Source organism: Cetorhinus maximus, chromosome 19 (genome assembly GCF_964194155.1).
Source record: "Cetorhinus maximus chromosome 19, sCetMax3.hap1.1, whole genome shotgun sequence".
In the NCBI taxonomy this organism is placed as follows: Eukaryota; Metazoa; Chordata; class Chondrichthyes; order Lamniformes; family Cetorhinidae; genus Cetorhinus; species Cetorhinus maximus.
Genome location: NC_135897.1, coordinates 38,690,526 through 38,712,875, shown reverse-complemented (window position 1 = coordinate 38,712,875; position 22,350 = coordinate 38,690,526). Strand labels below are relative to the sequence as shown.

Here is a 22,350-nt window from a genome sequence, read left to right as displayed (position 1 = left end):
AAAAGTTACAGCACAGAAAGAGGCCATTCCCCAGTCAAAAAAGAAAAACTACTTAAAAAACAGCCACCCATTCTATTCCCACCTTTCAGCACCTGGTCCAAGTCTTGCAGGGTTCAATACTTCAGATGCTGATCCAGGTGCCTTTTAAAAGAAACCAAACAGCGAATTCCAGACACCCAGCACCCTCTGGATGAAGAAGTTTCTCCTCATGTTCCCTATAATCATCCTACCAATCACCTTAAATCTGTGCCCCTGGCAATTGACCTCTACGTGAGGGGAAACAGGTCTTTCTATCTTGGCCTCTCATAATCTTGTACACCTCAATTAAGTCACCCCTCAGCCTCCTCCGTTCTAAGGAAAACAACTCCAGCCTATCCAATCCTTCCTCATAGCTGCAATTTTCAAGCCCTGTTAACATTCTTGTAAATCTTCTCTGTACTCTCTCTAGAGCAATTAGGTCATTCCTGTAATGTGGTGACTATTATTTGTATCACAAAATAATTGATATGGACAAATGGACAGACCATGGGTGCAAAAAGATCTGCCCAGAAAGTTTACTGAACAATGGACAGAAAGACGAGAGAATATAAACTATATTAGATTGGAAGCCATACCTCCATCTGATCAGCATGCATTCGGACTAAGCGCTGCACTCTAATCTTCTTGCCAGTTCGTGTGTTGTAGATATTTTCACTCTTTCTCACCATACCCTGATAAACTCGAATGTATGTTAACTGTCCAAATCTGCCTGCCTGAGAAGTTAAAGGAAAACTAATTGCATTGATACTGTTACATCTTTTCACAAGTATCACTCTTTTATAATCACATTACTACAGTATGTTTTATCAGCCAGGTTAAATTATGTTATCGTTATTAAAGAGAGTGTCAAATACACTTTTCATTCACGTTGTCAGTCCAACATTAAATGAACATTTAGGTTACAATTTTAATTATTTCAGAAGTTAAAATTATATTATAATCTTTGTAATGGTGATGGTTCAGTAATATCTCTCACAACAGGCCCAATTTGAACTCTGCACAAATGGATGGATTTTAAGTGAGTTAAAATCTCATCCTTTCATATATCTAAACTTCACACAATTCATGTGCGACTTAACCATACCTATAAATCAGTGTCATAAGTCTTTCTTGACTTGTGTAAATTCCTCCAGCCCATTTTCCTCACTTTCACTGTCTGCAATCCTTTAACTTGGGTTGAAATTAATCACATTTCTCACTGTTATTATTGTTTTATTCATTCATAGGATGTGGGAGTCGCTAGCTAGGCTAGCATTTATTGTCCAACCCTAATTGCCCTTGGGAAGGTGAGCTGCCTTCTTGAACTGCTGCAGTCCATGTAGTGTAGGTACACCCACAGTGCTCTTAGGGAGGGAGTTCCAGGATTTTGACGCAGTGACAGTGAAAGAACAGCGATATATTTCCAAGTCAGGATGGTGAGCTTCCAGGTGGTGGAGTTCCCATCTTTCTTCTGCCCTTGTCCATCTAGATGGTAGTGGTCATGGGTTTAGAAGATGCCATCTAAAGGGGCTTGGTGAGTTCCTGCAGTGCATCTTGTAGATGGTACACACTACTGCCACTGTGCGTCAATGGTGGAGGGAGTGAATGTTTGTGGATGGGATGCCAGTCAAGAGAGCTGCTTTGTCCTGGATGGTGTCAAACTTCTTCAGTGTTGTTGGAGCTGCATTCAGCCAGGCAAATGGAGAGCATTCCATCACACTCCTGACTTGTGCCTTGTAGATGGTGGAAAGGCTTTGGGGAGTTGGGAGGTCAGTTACTCGCTGCAGGATTTCTAGCATCTGACCTACTCTTGTATTTATATGGCTAGTCCAGTTCAGTTTCTAGTCAATTGTAATCCCCAGGATATTGTTAGTAGGGAATTCAGCGATGGTTATGCCACTGAATGTCAAGGGGCGATGGTTAGATTCTCTCTTGCCGGAGACGGTCACTGCCTGGCACTTACGTAACATGAATGTTACTTGCCACTTGTCAGCCCAAGCCTGGATATTGTCCAAGTCTTGCTGCATTTGGACATGGACTGTTTCAATATCTGAAGAGTCGCGAATGGTGCTGAACATAGTGCAATCATCAGCGAACATCCTCATTTCTGACCTTATGATGGAAGGAAGGTCATTGAAGAAACAGCTTAAGATGGTTGGGCCGAGGACACTAGCCTGATGAACTCCTGCAGTGTTGTCCTGGAACTGAGATGATTGACCTCCAATAACCACAACCATCTTCCTTTGTGCTAGGTATGACTCCAACAAGCAGAGACTTTTCCCCCTAATCCCCATTGACTCCAGTTTTGCTAGGGCTCCTTGATCCACATTCAGTCAAATGCTGCCTTTGATGTCAAGGGCAACCACTCTCATCTCACCTCTAGAGTTCAGCTCTTCTTGTTTGAACCAAGGTTGTAATGAGGTCAGGAGCTGAGTGTGCTCACAAGTGTGCACCTTCACCTGCCTGAATTTGCTCCTGGAGATGTGAATAATTATGAAAAGTGGCTGACCACAGAAAATTGAATGCTAGTATCACGTTACTATTACCATCGTATGACCCTTCTTCAGAGCTACTTTGAAGAAGGGTCATATGGACACGAAACGCCAACTCTGTTTTTCTCTCCACAGATGCTGTCAGACCTACTGAGATTTTCCAGCATTTTCTGTTTTTCTTTCAGATTTCCAGCATCCGCAGTATTGTGCTTTTATCTTAGTAATTTTGAACCTGATTACTAATTGCAGTATTAAGACAGTTAATACTACAATTAAAACTTATCCTACTCTTTTAAAATGATATTTTCCCTTCATAAACCCAGCCATTATGAGAATCTAATAAATAGGACAAGCCCTAGGACCAGGAGGTTTGAACTCCTTCTATAAGGAAAGTTCTTTTAATATTAATTTATTCATATTAACCATTAGTTTTTGCCTGTTAAATGAGTATTTGTTAGAGAACAAAAATGTAATACAGGTTGGCTTTATTTTGGATAAATGTGCATTTTAGCAATGTTCAGTTATGGGAATTAAAATTTCTACCAGGCGTTTAGCTGTTAAGGGTTCCTTTGTTTGCTCAACCTTGAGAGCTACCATATATCTTTCAACTTTTCAGGCAAATAGACATCTTTATGGCAGTTAAATGTGCCTCTAGATACATGTTATGACATCAAATCAAAAAGTTCTCCTTCAATAGCTAGGGATATTAACTCTTCCAAGGGCACATCTATGTAAGGAATGCGGTCAAGTGATAAAATCGCTGTAGGTAGCCTTTGTTCAGTAATCATTCTACAACAGTCTCCAGTTGAATGATTTAATTGACATTTCAGCCAAAGTGAAGCTAGAACAACGTTTGGGAAGTTATCCTTGTTAAAACTAGTTATTGATATGGGACAACACTTAATTGAATGAGTTAATTCTATAGAACAGGTGGATTCTCATGAAGCAGGACTGCATAAAATAAAAGAACGGATATTAGCAAAGATACATCAGGATTTAATGAGGTCTTATCAGCTTCAAAAAATCCTCAAGCTCAACAACTGTAACATGCTTTGAATTCTTTGGGTGAACTCACAAGGTATCACTGTAAGTGTATTCTTAAGTATATGTGTAATTACTGTCAATAATGGTTATCATTGCATGCTTAATTTATATGATTTTCAAAAAATGCTTTAGAACCCTGTTCACTTGAGGAGTAACTTATAAGCAAGAGCACCAATCCTCTAACACCTTCTGGACTTGAATATATAAATGAATGATTTATAAATTGCAGAAATACCTCCAGTTTAAAGGCCAAGCCAACAAATGGTTGAGAAGCATCTCTTTTGGGGTCCATTGGAACTTTAACTCGGTCTTCAGAATTCCTGAAGGAAACAAAACACTTAAGTAACATCTGTCATTCGGACCTCACACTTATCATTGAGTATATTTATGTAAACATCAATGCATCTAAAACTCTGCTGCCCACACACTATCCCTGACCAATTGATTCATATGCTCGTACACAAGTCCTACTAAGCCAGCATTGCTGTCCTGGTTGAACTACATTGGGTTTTAATACCCACAATGGCCTAAATTTAAGATTCAAATCAGTGTTTAAATTCCTTCATGGCCTTTCTGCTCCGCCTCCAGTCCTATGCCCACCGACCCACCACCACACCCATCCCTCCTCCCACCACCACGCCCACCCCTCTCCCCACCGCCACCTTCTATTCCCCTGACTCTGGCCTACTGTGCTTCCTCCCTAATTTCATTTCGCCACTGGAGGCTATGCCTAGGCCCCACACTCGGAAATTCACTCTCAAAACTCTCACTTATAGATTCCCCTCTCTTTCTTTAAGAACATCTTTAAAATCCTCCTCTTTGGCCAAGATTTTGATCATCATTCCTAACCTCTCCTACTTTGATTCAGTATCCATTTTTTGGTTATCACTCCATGACGCATTTTGGGATATTTTTCTATGCTAGTGGTGCTAAACTCATCTAAGTTGTCATTAAAGTATTTTAATTCATTTCAAAGTAGTACTCTAGCTCTATTTAAAAGCTCATCAATGATAACAGAGAAATAAGTCATTATCTATCACACACTGATAGAAGCCCTACAAGAAATCTAAATCCATGAGTAGGAATCCAAGCTTGAAGGTCAAAGGCAGCCTCGCTTTCTGAGAGGGCCACTGCTTGCTGGGAGAACAGAATTAAAGAATAGCACATTAATGTGAAATCTCCAATATTTAATATTGTTGATATCTTCCTTCATCACTGGATAAAGGCAAATATTGAATAAAAACATGACTATTGATTCAGAAGTTACAAGAATGTGCTGCACAGTAAATTTATAATCAATAAATAATGAATATAAAGCACTTACTCTTGATTAACAGTGGCATAATTTGGGATTTCACTAGGGTCCGGTAGATAGTCTAGAATAGCATCCAATAGTGGTTGTACACCTTTATTTTTCAGAGCACTTCCCACTAATATGGGTGAGAATAGCCTGCTGATAGTTGTTCTCCTAATAGCAGCCTACAAATGGATGGATGGGTGATGGGGGTGGGGGGAGAAAAAATTAGTATTCAGATCTAAAAATACAGCCACCTGTCAATCAGATTTTCTATTAAAAATATTCCTTTACCTTAGAACCAAAAAACATTTGTTCTTAAAAACAACTCCTTCATTCCTAGCATATTAGTTCCATATTTTTCTAACAAACTGAAAGATATAAAGGGCTCCACAAAATAAAACATCTAAATATGTTGAATGTGAAATCATTTACCATAGTCATTTCCCCATTTCATTCTTAAACACTGATGCAGTACCAGAAATATGAAACCTCGAAGAAGCTGAAGTTTGCATTCCTTGAAATCTGCCTTTTCCAACAATAAAAACTCACTTTTAAATCAGCAACTGTAGGGAGTTTCTCTTCCAGAAACATTTCACCCAGTAGTTCATCCACATTGGCTACGCACTCAACCAGCTCTTGACGTCTATCTGCAGCTTCTGTACGTAGCTCAGCAGGAATGTCATCATATTTTACATTCTGACTAAGCAAATGAGAAAGATGCTCATTTAAGTAGCAAATCCTTTAAAGTATTCTACAGATCTATCATTATCAGTTGAAAAGGCTGAGTGGACAGGCTGAACATAAATCACCAAAAAATGGTGTTTCTATTTAAAATTTAAACAAAAGGTTTCAAATAGTATGTCAATCTATTACATCAGTACATTGTTCAGAAAGTGTACGCACTCTGACCATAATCTTTCAGGAGGCCTTGGATAAGGATGTTATAGCTGAGGATTGGAAGGTTGAAGGTATATCACCTGTATTTAAAGAGGATAAACTAGGTGACTAAAGATCAGTCTGCCTAATATCAGTAGTGTGTAAATGTCTACAGGACATAAAATAGGACAAAATTAATACACTCAAACAGTCATTACAGATTTGTAAAAGGCAAGTCATGTCTGACAAATGTAATGGAGAAAATAATAGAGTACATTGATAAAGTAAATGCAGTGAATATTGTGTGCATGGATTTTCAGAAGGTGTCTGGTAAAGTATCAAGCAAGAGGTGTGTTGATAAAATTAGATATGGCATTAAAGAGAAACATTCCAGGGGATGTTAGCTAAAGATAGCACGTAATAATTAATAGATGTTTTTTCAGAACAGAGGGATGTGATCAGTGGCATCTCCCAGAAATCAATATTAGAACCATTTCTCTTTTCAATACACAGTATTTTTATGTGCATAATCTGGACTTGGCCATAGAGCATACAACAAAAACTTGCATTTATATAGCATATTTAACAAACATTCAAGGCACTTCACAGGAGCATATCAAAATCAAAAACTTTGATTTGGAGACAGGAAGGAAATAGGGTGCTTGGTTAAATGTGAGAGACAGGAGCACAACTAACAGGTTAGCAAATTGATCAGATATATTGAGTAAAATTTATTGTGGAGAAATGTGAGATGATCAACTTTGGGAGGAAGAATAAAAGGAGTTTGGAACCATCTCCCTGTCCCCCTCCTGTGTTCTGCTCCCTGGCACACCTACAAGATATTGGTGCTCCGCATCAGGTCGTCGGACCTGCCTTTACGTGCCATTTCTTTTCTTCTGTACAGGCCTGAAGAATATTAAAAAAAAAACTGTGCATGTGTGGCCATTTCCGGCACATGCAAAAGAGGCCCGAGGTTCGTCCTGAACAGGAGTTCTCAACCTCTGAACTTCAAACTAAAGTAAGTACTTGAGTTTCATCACAATTCATAGCATATGTAGGAGCTGCCTTCATATATACTCAACGTGGGGCTGACCGACTGTAATCAACTCCTGAAAGGGTGGTAACTGTCTTCATTGGCAGCTCACTTGGCTAACTCTTCAACATGGAGAGCTGTGGGAAGAAAAACCTTGTGCTTTCTTGTTCCTCAGCTGTACAGGGAAGCCACAGTCTGGGATCAGTCTGCAGGATTTCGTGAGGGAGCCATTAACACGAGGGGCCTCAATTATAAAGTTTACTAAATTCAATGAGAAAGCTGACAGAGATTCTGAGACACCCTTGTTTATTTTTTGTCACAAAGTAAGTTGCAAAACACTAATTGTTACATTATTCATTTGCATATGAAAAATAAATTGATTTATATTTACCCTTGCGTGCTAAAAAGTTCATCAGCTAACCTTTCAGAATGTAGGAGAAATGCTTGACGTGGCACATCCAAGATTACATTAGCCAGTTCACATAACAAGGAGTTTTCATTATCACCAAATGTCACACAAACAGATAACTAGATATTAAGTAGAAGTAAACTGCTGATCATAGGAGATTCAAGATGTGTGCATGGGGGGGGGAATCTGTTGAAGTGGAACCCAACTCAGGCTCAAAATCTGTGATAAATGGTGCTGTTTCAAATAGGAGCAGAAAAGTAGCTAGATTTATGGGGCCCTTGCTTTTTAAAATAGGGTATAGAAGCAAAATAATCATGGCAAACATATACAAGTCAACGGTTAGACTGCAGGAGGCAGTTAGCCTAGCCCATATCACTTAATTTTGGGCATTCAGTTCAAACTTCATTCAAGCTTCTTCTTTAAGGAATAATGGCCAAACCTAACACTGAGGTTAAAAAAAATACACCATTTGGCCTATGGAGTCAAGAAAGCTGCAAAATTCCCAACGACCTTAAAAATGAAGGGCAGTTTATTTAGAGATTGTAATTTTATGAACCAAATGTTACTACTACCGTTCCGGTATTTATACAGGGTTGGAATTACTTATACAAAGACTTTACTTACACATCTCCAGAGGTTAGATATCTAAAATATATCTGAACCAGCAGGGGTTCTCCAGAACATTTAAAAAATATTCTTACCCGAATTGGCCATCAAAGTAAATTGCACGCTCCTCTATGAGGTCAATAATTCCCTTAAGGTTTCCTTCAAGGCCAATTGGAATTTGGACAAATGCTGTATTATGGTTGAGTTTTGATCTGTAATTGAAAAAATAAGTTTATTTTCATTTTTGCTTCGTTAATGAGAATGAGGAAGCAAGAGCAGTAGAAGACCATATTGCCCTCGAGCCTGCTCTACCTTTCAGTAATCATGCTGATCTTCTTCCTCAACTTCACTTTCCCACCCACTCTCCATACCCTTTGATTCCATGACAGATCAAAAATCTATTTATCCCAGCCTTGAACATACTCAACTTTGGCGCATTCACCACACTCTGGAGTAGAGAATTCCAAAGATTCACAACCATAAGTGAAGAAATTTCTCATCTCAGGCCTAAATGATTGATTCCTTACACTGAGGCTGTGCCCCTGCACTTTAGATTCCCTAGCCAGGGAAACAACCTCTCAGAGTCTACTCTGTCAAGCCCCTTCAAAATCTTGTATGTTTCAATAAGATTGCCTCACATTCTTCTAAACTCCAGAGAGTTGAGGTCCAGTTTCCTCAGTGTCTCATCATAGGAACCAATTTAGCGAATTTCTGTTGCACTGTCTCCAAGGCACGTATATCCTTCCTTAAATATGGAAACCAAAACAGTGCATTACTCCAGGTGTCTCAACAAAGCCTGGTAGAATTGTAGCAAAACTTCCTTGTTCTTGTACACCAGTCCTCTTGCAATAAAGGCCAACATGTCATTTCCTAGTTGCTTGCTGTACCTGCATGCTAGCTTTTTGGTGTCCTCCATACATGAGTTACACCCAAGTCTCTCTGAATGTTAACATTTAAATTCACTTTTCTTACCAAAGTGAATAACCTCACACATCCCCACATTACACTTCTCTGCCACCTTGTTGCCCACTCATTTCACCTGTCTTTTTATCTCTTTGAAGTTTCTTTGTGCCCTCACAGCTTACATTCCCACCTAGCTTTGTATTGACAGTAAACTTGGATACATTGCTTTCAGTGTCTTCATCTAAACCATTATTTGCATTTTAAATAGCTGAAGCCCCAGCACTGATCATTGTGGTACTCCATTAATTACAGTTTGCCAACTTTGAAATAACTTGTTTATCCATTCTCTCTGCTTCCTGCCATTAACCAATCCCCCATCTATGCTGATATATTATCCCCAACTTCATGAGCCCTTATTTTGCATATTAACTTATTGTGAAGCATCTTATCGAAGACATTTTGGAAATATAAGTATACTACATCTACTGGTTCACCTTTATCTACCCTACAAGTTACATCCTCAAAAAACTCATATTTGTCAAACATGATTTCCCTTTCATAATGTGAGCTCTGTCTGATCACACTATGATTTTCTAAGTGCTTTGTTAAAGTTCCTCAACAATAGATTCCTGCATTATCCTTTACATCTGGTATCAGGCTAACTGGCCTGTAGTTCCGTTTTCTCTCTCTTTCCTTTCCTGAATAGCGGTGTTAAGTTAGCTAACTTTCAGTCCACTGACACCATTCTCGAATCTGGGGAATTTTGGAAAATCTTAACCAGTGCACCTCTTATCTCTGCATCTACTTCTTTTGGAACTCTAGAAGGTGGGCGATCATATCCTGGAGATTTGCCGGTTTTTAGTCCCTTGGGTTTCTCCAATCATTTTTTTTTTGCTGACATGAATTATTTCAAGTTCCTCACTCTTATTAGCACCTTGTTACTCTATTTCGCACACAAAATATTATTTGTTCAACGTCTCTAGTCTTAATTCCCCATGATATTTCTCCTGTCTTTACAATCCATTTTTATATTCCTAGTTAGTTTACTCTCTACTATTTTTTTCTGTTTTTGTCAACTTTTTGGTTGCCCTTTGCTGGTCTCCCAATCTTCAGGCTTATTACTATGCTTTGAAACATTATAATCCTCTTCTTTTAACCTAATACTATCCTAACTTGCCCAGTAAGCCAAGAGTGAATCTTTCTTGCTGAGTTTTTGTTTTTCATTGGAATGTATTTTGGATGAAAATTTTGAATCATTCCTTTAAAAGTTTCCCACTATTTACAGACATATATTTTAGTCTATTTACCCAAGCAACCTTAGCCAGTGTCTCCCTCAGGCCTATGTAATTGGCAATGATTAAGTTTAAGATTTTTGTTTTCGACAAGTATGTTACTTTCAAGCTTATTCAAATGTATTATGGTTCCTACTTAGACCACGACAATTGGGTCCTCCTGCTCCCACTCCAAGTTAGTCTCCAGCTGCGAGGAGATGTCTCTAGCCCTGTCACTGGGCAGGCAACATAACCTTTAGAATTCTCAGCGACAGCTGTAGAAAACAGTATCTATCCCCCTGACTGCAATATCCCCCATCACTACCACACTCATTTACAATCTCTCCACTTCGAATGGCTTCTTGCACCATGGTGTCATGGTCAGTTTGCCCATCTATCCATTCATTGTGAATCATTTCGGGACTTCTTATTTCTTGCAATAGGCTTCAAACACTAACATTAAGTGAAAATTGAACAGCAAAACAAAGTACAGGAAGTTTATAGAATTTCCTCTACCATTCAGACACCAAAATTTCAGAAATACTGGTTTAAAAATACCCCAAAGAAGATGGGTTCACAAATGTTTCATGGCCCTCATGATTCGGCAGGTAATTGCAGTGCACTGTCTCCATACAAACAGGTTCTGGGTCTGAGGTAAGCTGGGCAATGACTTCATGGTATTCTGAAGGAAGGGTATCCCAAAAGAGGCAGAAGGAAAATAAAAGAAATAGGACTACAACACCTGCTTCTGACTGCTAGCTAGTGAATTCTGCTGGAAGGACTGGGCTTAACTGCATTGATCCAGAGGTTCAAAATAGCCCAAAGTATGGAAATAAAGGACAGTTATTTGATACCACCTGTGGAACTGAAATTCTTATTTCCTTCAGAAGGCAAATGAAGAAACAAAGAAGACATATTCTTATGAAACTGCTCTCAATGAAACAACCCCTTAAGTGTAAAATTTTATTAACGTACTACATAGCTATCAAATTATGCCCATAGAATAATTAACTGGTCATACAACTTGCAGCTCTGTTGCGTATTGAACAGCCACATATATTAGAGGCAATTTTGGATGTCTCAACCTGCCACCTAGTGGCAGAAACTTAGATGAACAGCATGAACAGAGATTTGGTTGCAAACTGGACAAAAATGGAAAATAAACATATCTGGATAGAACATGCTTAGGAGCAGTAGAAAAGATAAAGGACGTGGGGTAGCAATATTGTTTAAAGAGACATTACATGCTCCAGAGAGGATCGATGTAGACAAGAATCATTAAGATTGGAGTTCAAAGATAATAAAAAGTAGTAAAGTCTACTACTTTATATTAGAAGTCTATTCAGATCTCCAGATTGTGGAAAGGAAATCAAAAATGAAATCTTCACACAGATAAGAGAAATGACTAGGAATAAAATAACAAAATTATTGTTCTGGGAGTGATCCACATCGATTAGGACAAAGAGTGAGTGAATGGAGAAAAGGAAAAGGAATTCTTAAAGTGTGTGCAAGACTCCTTCCTTGTTAGAAGTGAAATGAGACACTCTCCCCCACCCATCAAGAGAAGAGGATTGTCACTATACAGAGGATGATCAAAAAATTAAGGTTCTTTACAAGTATTTTGCATTGATCTTTACCAAAGAGGATATTAGAGAAGAAATTAATTTTGAAGTTACTAAGCGTGAGGTGGCTGAGGAGAAGGGGAAAATGTACATTTTTGTAAGCTAATGGAAGACAAAGTGCCAGCATTTCAGGGTATATCCTGGTGTGCTGAGGAATTAAGATATTGCAAATGGCTTAAAATGATATTTTGGCGCTCCACTGGGTGTGGATGGGTGCTGGAGGTCTGTAAAGAAGCCAGTTTCATGCCCATTTTAAAAAGGGAGATGAATCTAATTGAGTAATCGTTAGTTTAACATATGTGGCATGGAAAATTTTTAGTCTACACTTAAGAATGAGATTACCACATATCTAGATAAAGGAAAATTAGTTTTAAGTAGCCAGCGCAGATTTCAAAAGGAACAATTAGGCTTGACAAACCATAAGAATTCTTTCTGTAGATAACAGATATGGTAGGGTAGATGTGAGAAAAGCAGTCAATGAAGCATACATGGACTTCAGTAAAGCCTCTGGTAAAGTGCAAAATTGCGAGGGAAATTTAAAGGTGCATGGAATTATGGGGAGGTGAGCAAACTGGATTAAAAATTGGCCAGAATGGAGAAAGCAGAGATAGGAATAAAGGACAATTTTTTTTTAAGTGGTTGAAAACAGGGACTGGTGTCCCTTAGGGTTCTGTTCTTGGGTAGTTCATTGCGTCTATCAATCATTGGATATAGGCCTAGAGGGAATGGTATTGAAATACCAAATTAGGAGGTATAGTTAATGCTTTACAAACCAAAATAAATAGTCATAATATAGTGAATAAGCAGTGAGGTGATGCATTTCAGTAAAACAAATAACAGCTGTAATTATACGGTAAGTGGGAGCAGGCTCAATTCTATGGAAGGATAGAGGAACTTAATACAGGCTCATAGAACATCAAAGGCAGCACCTCAAGTTGATATGGTTATTAAAAAAGCTAATCAGAACATACCATTTCTGGCACTATATTAGTAAATCTTTGCTTTACCCTTTCCACTGTCCAAATATCTCAACAAAAGGGCGAGATCAAATGGGCCTACGGGCTGCCTTTATTTACATCGTGTGATTTATTGAAGACAATGCTTTAAGTGGTACAAAATTTCATATATGTTCAAATTATTCCATATCCCCACCCCCACCCACATAAGAAGCTTACTCTTATTTTGACATGATGTTTTCATATATTGATTTATTTGTGGCTTGTCTGGTCTTCATTATGGGAAATAAACCTAGCCCATCTGGTTGGCAGGACATGATGAGCGGTGTACCACAGGGATCAGTGCTGAGGTCTCAACTCTTTACAATTTATATAAATGATTTGGATGAAGGGACCAATGGTGTAGTTGCTAACTTTGTTGATGACACAAAGACCGGTAGGAAAGTAAACTGTGAAGAGGGCATAAGGAGGTTACAAAAGGATATAGATATGTTAGGTGAGTGGACAAAGATCTGGCAAATGGAGTATATTTAGGAAAATGTGGTTGTCCATTTTGGCAGGAAGAATGAAAAAAAAAGGCATATTATCTAAACGCCGAGAGTTTGCAGAGCTCTTGAGATGCAGAGGAATCTGGGTGCCCTAATGCATGAATCGCAAAAGGTTAGCATACAGGTGCAGCAAGTAATTAGTAAAGCTAATAGAATGTTATCATTTCTTGCAAAGGAATTGAATACAAGAGTAGGGAGGCTATGCTTCAGTTATACAGGGCATTGGTGAGACCACATCTGGAGTGCTGTGTACAGTATTGGCCTCCTCATTTAAGGAAAGATGTAAATGCATTAGAAGCAGTTCAGAGAAGGTTTATTAGATTAAAACCAGGACTGGGCGGGTTATCTTAAGAGGAAAGGCTGGACTGGCTAGGCTTGTATCCCCTGGAGTTTAGAACAGTAAGATGCTGCTTGATTGAAACATATAAGATCCTGACGGGACTTGACAGGGTGAATGTGGAAAGGATATTTCCTCTTGTGGGAGAATCTAGAACTAGGGGGTCACTGTTTCAAAATAAGGGGCGCCCATTTAGGACAGAGATGAGGAAAAAAAATTCTCTCAGGAGGTTGAGACACTTTGGAATTCTCTTCCTCAAAAGGTTGTTGAAGCAGAGTCCTTGAATATCTTTAAGGCAGAGGTAGGTAGATTCTTTGTAAGCAAGGGGGTGAAAGATTATTGGGGGTAGGCAGGAATATGAAGTTAAAATCAGATCAGCCATGTTCTTATTGAATGGCGGAGCAGGCTTCAGGGGCTGAGTGGCCTACTCCTGCTCCTAATTCATATGTTCGTATGTAGCCTACACTCAGCACTTCCCTAGCAACCTGGTCAAAATCAGTGATTCATTATATGTGAAACTGCAGCATCAAAACCATATCCTATTTCCTTTTCTTCTTTCTTTCACAGGGTGTGGGCAACACTGGCAAGGCCAGCATTTATTAACCATCCCTAATTGCCCAACAAGGTGGTGGTGAGCTGCCTTCTTGAACCACTGCAGTCCATGTGGTGTAGATACACCTATAGTACTGTTAGGAAGGGAGTTCCAGGATTTTGACCCAGCGACAGTGAAGGAATGGGAATATAGTTCCAAGTCAGGATGGTGTGTGGCTTGGAGAGGAACTTGCAGGTGGTGGTGTTCCCATGCATCTGCAGCCCTTGTTCTTCTAGACGGTGGAGGTCGTGGGATTGGAAGGTGCTGTGGAAGGAGCCTTGTTGAGTTGTTACAATCTATCTTGTAGATGGTACACACTGCTGCCAGTGTGTAGGTGGTACACACTGCTGCCAGTGTGTAGATGATACACATAGCTGCCAGTGTGGTACACACACCCTGGATATTGTATCTTGTCTCCCTGCACTGTGCTGTGTTCATCTACCCATCGTCTCTAGTTTGTTGGGGAAGGAAACAGTTAAAGGAGCTCAATTGCTAATTATTAGTTAACAAGCTTAGTACCCATTTTGGTTGTTAAAAAGAGATAACAGGTTAGACAAGTTTTGTCTATGGAGATAAAAACAAAAAACTACTGCGGATGCTGGAAATCCAAAACAAAAACAGAATTACCTGGAAAAACTCAGCATGCTGCCAGACCTGCTGAGTTTTTCCAGGTAATTCTGTTTTTGTTTTGTCTATGGAGAGTTTTAAGACCAGTAATTAAACTCTATCTGAAGGAGTCCGTCTTGGTTTTGGTCTTCAGTTCCAACCAACCATTGGAGCTTAACATCGTTCATTCCTTTATTCCTTACAGTTCTGTGGGTGCCAGTAGCCCCATGGCTTCTCATGACCCCCCCCAAATGGTCAGTTTCCAAGTCTGAGCACGGGATACAAATATTCAATATATATCTCATCTCCATAAAGTACAAACTTAGTTTACTGCAGGCCTCTGCAAAAATCAAATGATGCATGATAAACAGTCAGTGCTCAAGCTTGCTGCCTAACCATGTGTATCAAATGCCACACAAAACCGCATGTCGTGTTTCCCCCCGCACATCCCCCCAACACATAATCTACCCACACCCCCAACTTAAATATTGGCCTGAAACTGAAGGTTCAGGAGGAAGTGGCAGAAAATAGAAAATACTAGTGTTCATGTGAAAAATCACAATATAAGAAATTTAAGTAGTCAGTTTGTCAAAGTTTTTCACATTATAGCACAAACCTTATTTGTTGAAGAGCTCGATTAGGATTAGCTCCCAATCTGTCCAATTTATTTATGAATGTAAGAAATGGAACATTGTAACGCTTCATCTGTCTGTTTACAGTCATTGTCTGGCACTGAACTCCACCGACAGAACATAAAACCAGAACAGCTCCATCCAACACTCGTAGTGCACGCTCCACCTCTATTGTAAAATCAACATGTCCTGTAAAAGCAGCAAACAATAGTGTGTTTAATGATCAAGAACATCTGTGGTACAAGCGTGCCTAGAGCACACCATTTTTGACATTCTGTACTGTGGAGAAAAATGAAAACAACGCAAGCAAATTGATAATGTCTAAAAAAATGTAGAAATATAGAAATGCAAATATCAATTTATGAAATTACTCATTTGAAACAACATTCAACTTAGGTAGATGAGCATGAGGTACAATAAAATGGGTAGGATGCAAATGGCAGCAAGCCTGCAATGAAGTAAGAAATTCCATATCCAAAAATCATGTAACTTGATGGCTGGCAGTTCATGTTTTAATCATTGTGTGCGCCATTTGAGAAAGAGGAACGAGTGAACATTTATATAGCACCATAACACATCGTCACGATGTCCCAGTGTTTTATAACCAATAACTTACTCTTGAAAAGTTAGACTTCCACAGGAAAACACCACAAACAGCTAATGAACTAATTACCAGAAAACTTAAAGTAACAAAACTATTCTCATTACAGCCTCTCTCACCTATTGTCGATGCATTCCCAAACTAAAACAGGCTACTTCTCAACAGTCAATTGCACTGAGCGTTGTGATATACATTGTATTGTGAAACTAGTTGTGATATGTTTGTACATAAAATGTATGCAGATATAAAGCTTTATGCAATGTATGCATAGATCCAAAAAGAAATCATCCACATTTCTTCATTATATATACACATCAGTATAATCAAGTCTTGAATCTAGTATGCAACCACAAATATTATATGTGCAAAACCTATAACACACTGACCCTCACACCTTTCAGACTAGCTTAAATATCTGCATGAAAAAGAAAATCATATTTCACGAATATTTATTTATTTAAATAATACTCAACAGATAGAAAAGCAGGAAATGATCCAGGAACCATCTTGTTTTCTTAGCAACCCAAAGATACAAAACTAAAAATAAAATGTCTAACATAATAAATTAATAGAATCAATAAACTGTCTTGAGCTTTCTCCAATTCTTCTTGCAGCCTAGAGTTTAATCCTCCTCTGTTTCACGGCATGCATCATCTACTTTGCAAATAAGGAGGCTCATCCAGTTAGCAGACTACAGTTTCTACAATGTACCATTGTCATTCTGGTGGTTTACAACATCATGAACGGTGTTCCAGACAACTAACTTTAGGACCTGGGATGGGGAAAGGGAGACTTGCAAACAGAAAGTACTGGTACTTTTAAAAAAAAGCTACATTTTCTGACAAATAATTTTTTTTACAGTTAAGCCTTGTACTAAGCCACATGAGCAAGCAGTTTTTATGTCACTGACACACAGTGGTGGGTATTGCTTCAGTGTCCTTTGAAGCATAAAGAGCAACAACTGTAGGCAATGGATCTATGTTTGCACTGAATGAATACATTTATTCCACTATTCTGGAGCAGGGGGGTTAGTTAAAAATTAGTTGCCTGAAAATAAACCATAACAAGTATAAATTATTGAGGGACAATGATTTTAATTATAACATTCACTAACCCATTTGCTAGCCCTCCCCCAGTCTTCAGTGCTCTATTCTATGCTGTACTTCCCAACTGTGGCTGGAGCCATGCTAAGTGTCACAGAGTATGCTCTAAATACCTAATTTCCTGCGGCATTGTTCACAGGTAAAAGAAGCTAGTTTTAAATCATCAGACTTCCCTCTTTCACTACAGTATCTTGCATACACGTTTTATGCTGAATACAATTCCACAAATATTTCTGTGTGCATTTTCCACACAAATCAGATTAACTGTAATAGAAATAATTCAAGTGCTTCTGGAATAATCTCAAGATATAAAGGAGTAAAAAAATTAAATGATCCATCTTCCACCCTCCAGAAACCACTAGCTCATCCAAATATCTGCAGTCCATATCCTAACTCTCATCAAGTCCCAATTGCTCATCACCCACATGCTTGCTGACCTACACTAACTCCCAATCTAACAATGCCTGGATTTTAAAATCTTCATTCTTGTGATTAAATCCCTCCACAGCGTTTCCTATCCACATCTCTGCAATCTCCTCCAGCCTTACAAGCTTCTAAGTTCTCTCTGCTCCCCCAATTCTGGTCTCTTGTGTAGCCCTGATTTTATTCGCTCCACCATTGGTGGCCATGCCGTCAGCTGGCCTTGGCAAGGCCCTAAACTCTGGATTAACTCCCTAAACTTCTCCAGTCTCTAACTCTCTCTCTCCTTTTAAACAATCCTTAAAATTGATTTCCCTGATCAAGCTTTTGGTCATCTTTCCTAATATCTCCTGATGTGACTCAGTGTCAAATTTTATTTGATGATCCTGTGAAGCTCCTTGGTTTATTTTACTATGTTAAAGGTGCTACATAAATACAAATTTCTGCCAATTCACTTGTTCAATTCCATTGTTCAATGAATAAGAGGAAGTAAAATGTTTACAAGAAAACAATTCTTTTTGCTGATACTTCAATAACCATTCATTATCAGCAACTTTTGCAGGTTTTTAACATTACCTTGAAAGCTCTATATGTAAACACACAGCATGGTGTCCTTCCAACAAACAAGAAAGGTACCAAATTCAATTTCTATTCTATAGTGAATTAATTTGTCTCAAATAAAGGAGAGTCTAACTGTAGAACTTCTGCTTAACCCCCAGGGAGAAAACAGAACAGGTTCTCATCTCCAATGACATTCGTGGAATGATACGTGTGTGGATGAGAGAACTAAATTAATCTCGCCTGTAAACATTGCCATAGTAAAATTATAATGGATTATTTTTAGCACAGTCAACATAATGAAACATTCCAAGACACACTATAGCAGCATTATAAAATAAATTTGACACAAAGCCACTTATGGAGATATTAAGGCAGATGACCAAAAGTTTGGTCAAACAACTAGAAATTGAGGTGTATCTTAAAAGAGGAGGTACAGCGGTTTAAAGAGGAAATTTCAGAGCACAAACAACAATAGTAATTCAAACCAGGGATGCTCAAGAGGCCAGAAATAGAAGATATCTCTGAAGGCCATGAGGCTGGAAGAGGTCATAGAGTTAGGACGAGGTGTGCTCACGGAGGTTTAAAAACAAGGATGAGAATTTTAAAATCAAGGCATTCTTTAACAGAGTCAATGTAGTGAGCACAGGAGTGATGGATAAACAGGTCTTGGTGCTAATTAAGGACATGGGCTGCAGAGTTTTGATGACTTCTACATTATGGAGAGTAGAATGTGAAAGATCAGTCATGTGTGCACTGTAATTGTAAAGTCTAGAGGTAGCAAGGCATGGCTGAGGATTTCAGCAGCACATGAACTGATCCAAGAGCAGAGTCAGACAATGTTAATGAGGTGGAAATGGGCAGTCTTAGTGATGGCACAGATGTGTGGTCAGAAGCTCATCTCAGGATCAGTAATACACCAAGGTTGCGCAACAGTCTGGTTCAGCCTCAGACAGTTGCCAGGAAGAGGAATGGAGTCAGTGAACAGATTATGATGGGAACAAATAAAATGGCTTTGATCTTCTCAATATTTAATTGGAGGAAATTTCTGCTCATCCAATGCTGGATGTCAGATAAAAGTCCGATAAATTTAGAGGCAGCGGTGGAGTCAAGAGGGGTGGTGGTGAGCAGAGTTTGGTGCTGTCAGCGCACATGTGGAAACTGATGCACACTGACACTTACAAGAAGCTCACACATGAAGATGTCATTTGGGCGTAACAGTGCATCCCGTTACAAAATGCTGTCTTCAGGAGAAGAGGAGCCATGGGAGAGATTTTAAGCAACAAAGCCCAAACCATGACTAAAAAAAAATATATATTTTTAGCGGGGAAGATATTCCATAATGTACCAAAGAAATGACTGTAGATCTCTCACTGTCCTTCACTCTTCTTCACAATTATTTTCTCATATCATTAAATTCCTACTTTCATTCTTTCTCCTTCCAATGTATTCAAATCTGCTCCAACTTGATCATTTAAAGGTTATCAATCCTCGTCTCAGACATCACCTGGTGTATCAATTATATTGATATTCCTTTTATTCCATACTGTGTATGTAGCTGCAGACTGGATAGTGATTCCTCGCTGTCGCTCCAGTTCCATAGAATCCATTATGGCACCCACACCATCCTTTCCTTTCACCTGCCAATTCGAAGCAACACAATCTCTTTAACACAGAAGAGTTAATGAATTAAAGACTGTATTATAAATGACCTTCATTCTGAATTAATGGTTGGATTTTGGCTGTATCTGTAATCCAGAAAATTTGCCTTTACACAAGTTGGTTATGGTACATTTGAGTTATGTTTCAATCAGACATTTGAATGATGTGGTGAGTTTTCCTAGAACACCATTGTGGACTTTAGTATAGGTTTAACAAGTGCTGATGAAGTCCATTGGTTCTCAAGGATACTATCTCAAATGAAGCAGAGCTCATTACATATCTAAAGAAAGTAGGTGCTCTCTTCCACATTTTCAATGCAATCACAATTTACCAGTTAAAAGGGGAGCTGTTCACATATGCAAGCATATACAGAGCGCTCTCCTTACTATAAGAGTCAGATGCGCAGTCATAAGACCAGAAGACATAGGAGCAGAAATTAGGCCATTCAGCCCATCGAGTCTGCTCCACCATTCAATCATGGCTGATAAGTTTCTCAACCCCATTCTCCCGCCTTCTCCCCTTACCAATCAAGAACCTATCTATCTCGGTCTTAAATACACTCAATGACCTGGCCTCCACAGCCTTCTGTGGCAATGAATTCCATAGATTCACCACTCTCTGACTAAAGAAGTTTCTCCTCACCTCTGTTCTAAAAGGTCTTCCCTTTACTCTGAGGCTGTGCCCTCGGGTCCTAGTCTCTCCTACTAATGGAAACATCTTCCCCACGTCCACTCTATCCAGGCCTTTCAGTATTCTGTAAGTTTCAGTCAGATCGCCCCCTCATCCTTCTAAACTCCATCGAGTAGCCAGGCAGTAGTTAAGTAGTTATGTATTAAAGATTTGTGTCCCAGTTGACAAATGTGGATTTACATGCATTTTTGCTGCTGCCATAAATGACTGTTGTGCGGAACTGTCATTCTCTGCTGTTGGTAATTAAAAAAACAATTATCAGGGATTGCTAAGAAAATAAAAGCTCCAAGGAGGGAAAATAAAGCTATTTACAAGCCTTGCTAACTTAGGGTTAGACTTCTTTCAAATTTAATTACCTTAACGGTTAAAAAAGATAAAATTAAAGTGCTGCTGTGTCAATTTTATCTCAATGGCATTATGTGAGGTACTTGCTGAAGCTTATGTGATCGTGGGAAAATATTACATTACTGATCAAGCTATATTAGGGAGTTTTCTTGTCTGTAGCTTCTTGTGAAGGGCACTATTAACTGATGATTGTCCTTGTGCAAACAGCAACAAATCTGAATGGAGTCATAACAGCAGCATTACGCCCTTGGACCATAAAAAGGAAAATGTCATATATGTGTCCAGGAACAGTGAATGTGTGACTCTCACAGCAGGGAGAATATACTTACGACAAAGTTCGATGACAACACAGAGACACTTGATTTTGTAATAATTGAGTGGGGTTCCAAAGAATATTATTCATTACAAGACAAGCTAACAAATTGCAGCATATCATTTTTTCAGAGATCTCTTAAGTACCAGCTTCTTGTTTTTGATCAAACAAGCAAATATGATCCACCTAAAATTATTTATTTTTACAGCACACAAGTGAGGTTCCAGGATTATTTCACACTTATTTGGAAACCAGCAAACATGTCTCACCTGTCAGGCTTTAAAATGACGTCACAGAAGAGAAAGGCTGCAAAATTTAGTGCTTATTGCTTTGTAATAGAACAAACAAACTTAATTGATTTACAGGAATTAGTCTGGTGAAAAAAGTGAAACTTGTAATAGTTTTTCTGATGAAATTTCACGTCAAAAGTACCTTTTATGTACTCGACTCAACCTGTAATTACTTTTGTGCCATAATAGCTTCAACTTTCTTTTTGAACTGTCTGGAACTTGGTTATTCATCAGATTAAGAAATATTTTATATATATCTGAACATTTCAAAATAAAATTCACAGTACCTCATGCATTTCTGCTATTCTTCCTGTGTAATATAGAACTCTTTCTGTCAGTGTGGTTTTCCCAGAGTCAATGTGTGCAGAGATTCCTATATTCCGAATCATTTTGTTAGGTAAGATTCCAGATGAACATTGCCGACAGATGTTTTTAAGAACCTAAAAGAAAATATTGAAGAAATATTGATTGTTACTGAACAGTGAAAGATGATTTTGCACCTTCTTTGAATTACTCAGGTTCTCTGTTCAATTGTTGTTGCCTTTTAAGGTCTTGTATGCTGGTAATATGGTTTGAAATTCAAAAAGAAATATGCAAGTCCAATCTCTAAGGTAAAACATTATGGATGATGAGTTACTGATACGTCCTCTACGACCTTTCCATTTCAGCTTCCCTATACAGAGATTTGCAGATCTCATTCTGCTACCTCAAAGCAGTATTTAGTGGAATCAAAGTACTGAGTGAATGGCAGCAGCTCTACACACACCCTTGTTGTCAATCCAATCCAAACAGTACCCATGCAGTAGGTACCCCTCCCCTTACTTGCATTTAAGGAAAACTGTCTTGAGGATATGCAATCCCATTTTAGGATCAAGGAAACAAAGAGAAATGTAAATAAAAGCACAAGTAAAATTTTACTAAAACCGAGTTAATGACAAAACAATTAAAGATAACAAATAGATAGTCATGTGATTTTTTAAAAGTGCCTTAACGGATAATCCTTATAGTGATGGGCCTTTGATCATCAGAATATGACCAGTGCAATGATCAAGCCAGAGGTCAGCAGTCATTTCACTGACAGAACTTTTCAACAAGTGTAATTCTGTAAAGATATACATGCATAAAG

The 22,350-nt window shown here is 38.6% G+C and overlaps 1 protein-coding gene across 1 annotated transcript in view; it reads right to left on the bottom strand.

Moving 5' to 3' along the window:
• gfm1 (G elongation factor, mitochondrial 1) overlaps window positions 1-22,350 on the bottom strand; it is a 72,018-nt gene that overhangs the window by 44,702 nt on the left and 4,966 nt on the right. Inside the window, exons 2-9 of the mRNA XM_078563749.1 lie at window positions 21,512-21,664; window positions 19,432-19,564; window positions 15,227-15,431; window positions 7,871-7,987; window positions 5,401-5,551; window positions 4,879-5,033; window positions 3,790-3,874; window positions 615-752 (exon numbers count right to left, since the gene is read on the bottom strand). Of these exons, the coding sequence (XP_078419875.1) occupies window positions 615-752; window positions 3,790-3,874; window positions 4,879-5,033; window positions 5,401-5,551; window positions 7,871-7,987; window positions 15,227-15,431; window positions 19,432-19,564; window positions 21,512-21,664 (1,137 nt within the window). The remainder of the gene's footprint in view (window positions 1-614; window positions 753-3,789; window positions 3,875-4,878; window positions 5,034-5,400; window positions 5,552-7,870; window positions 7,988-15,226; window positions 15,432-19,431; window positions 19,565-21,511; window positions 21,665-22,350) is intronic.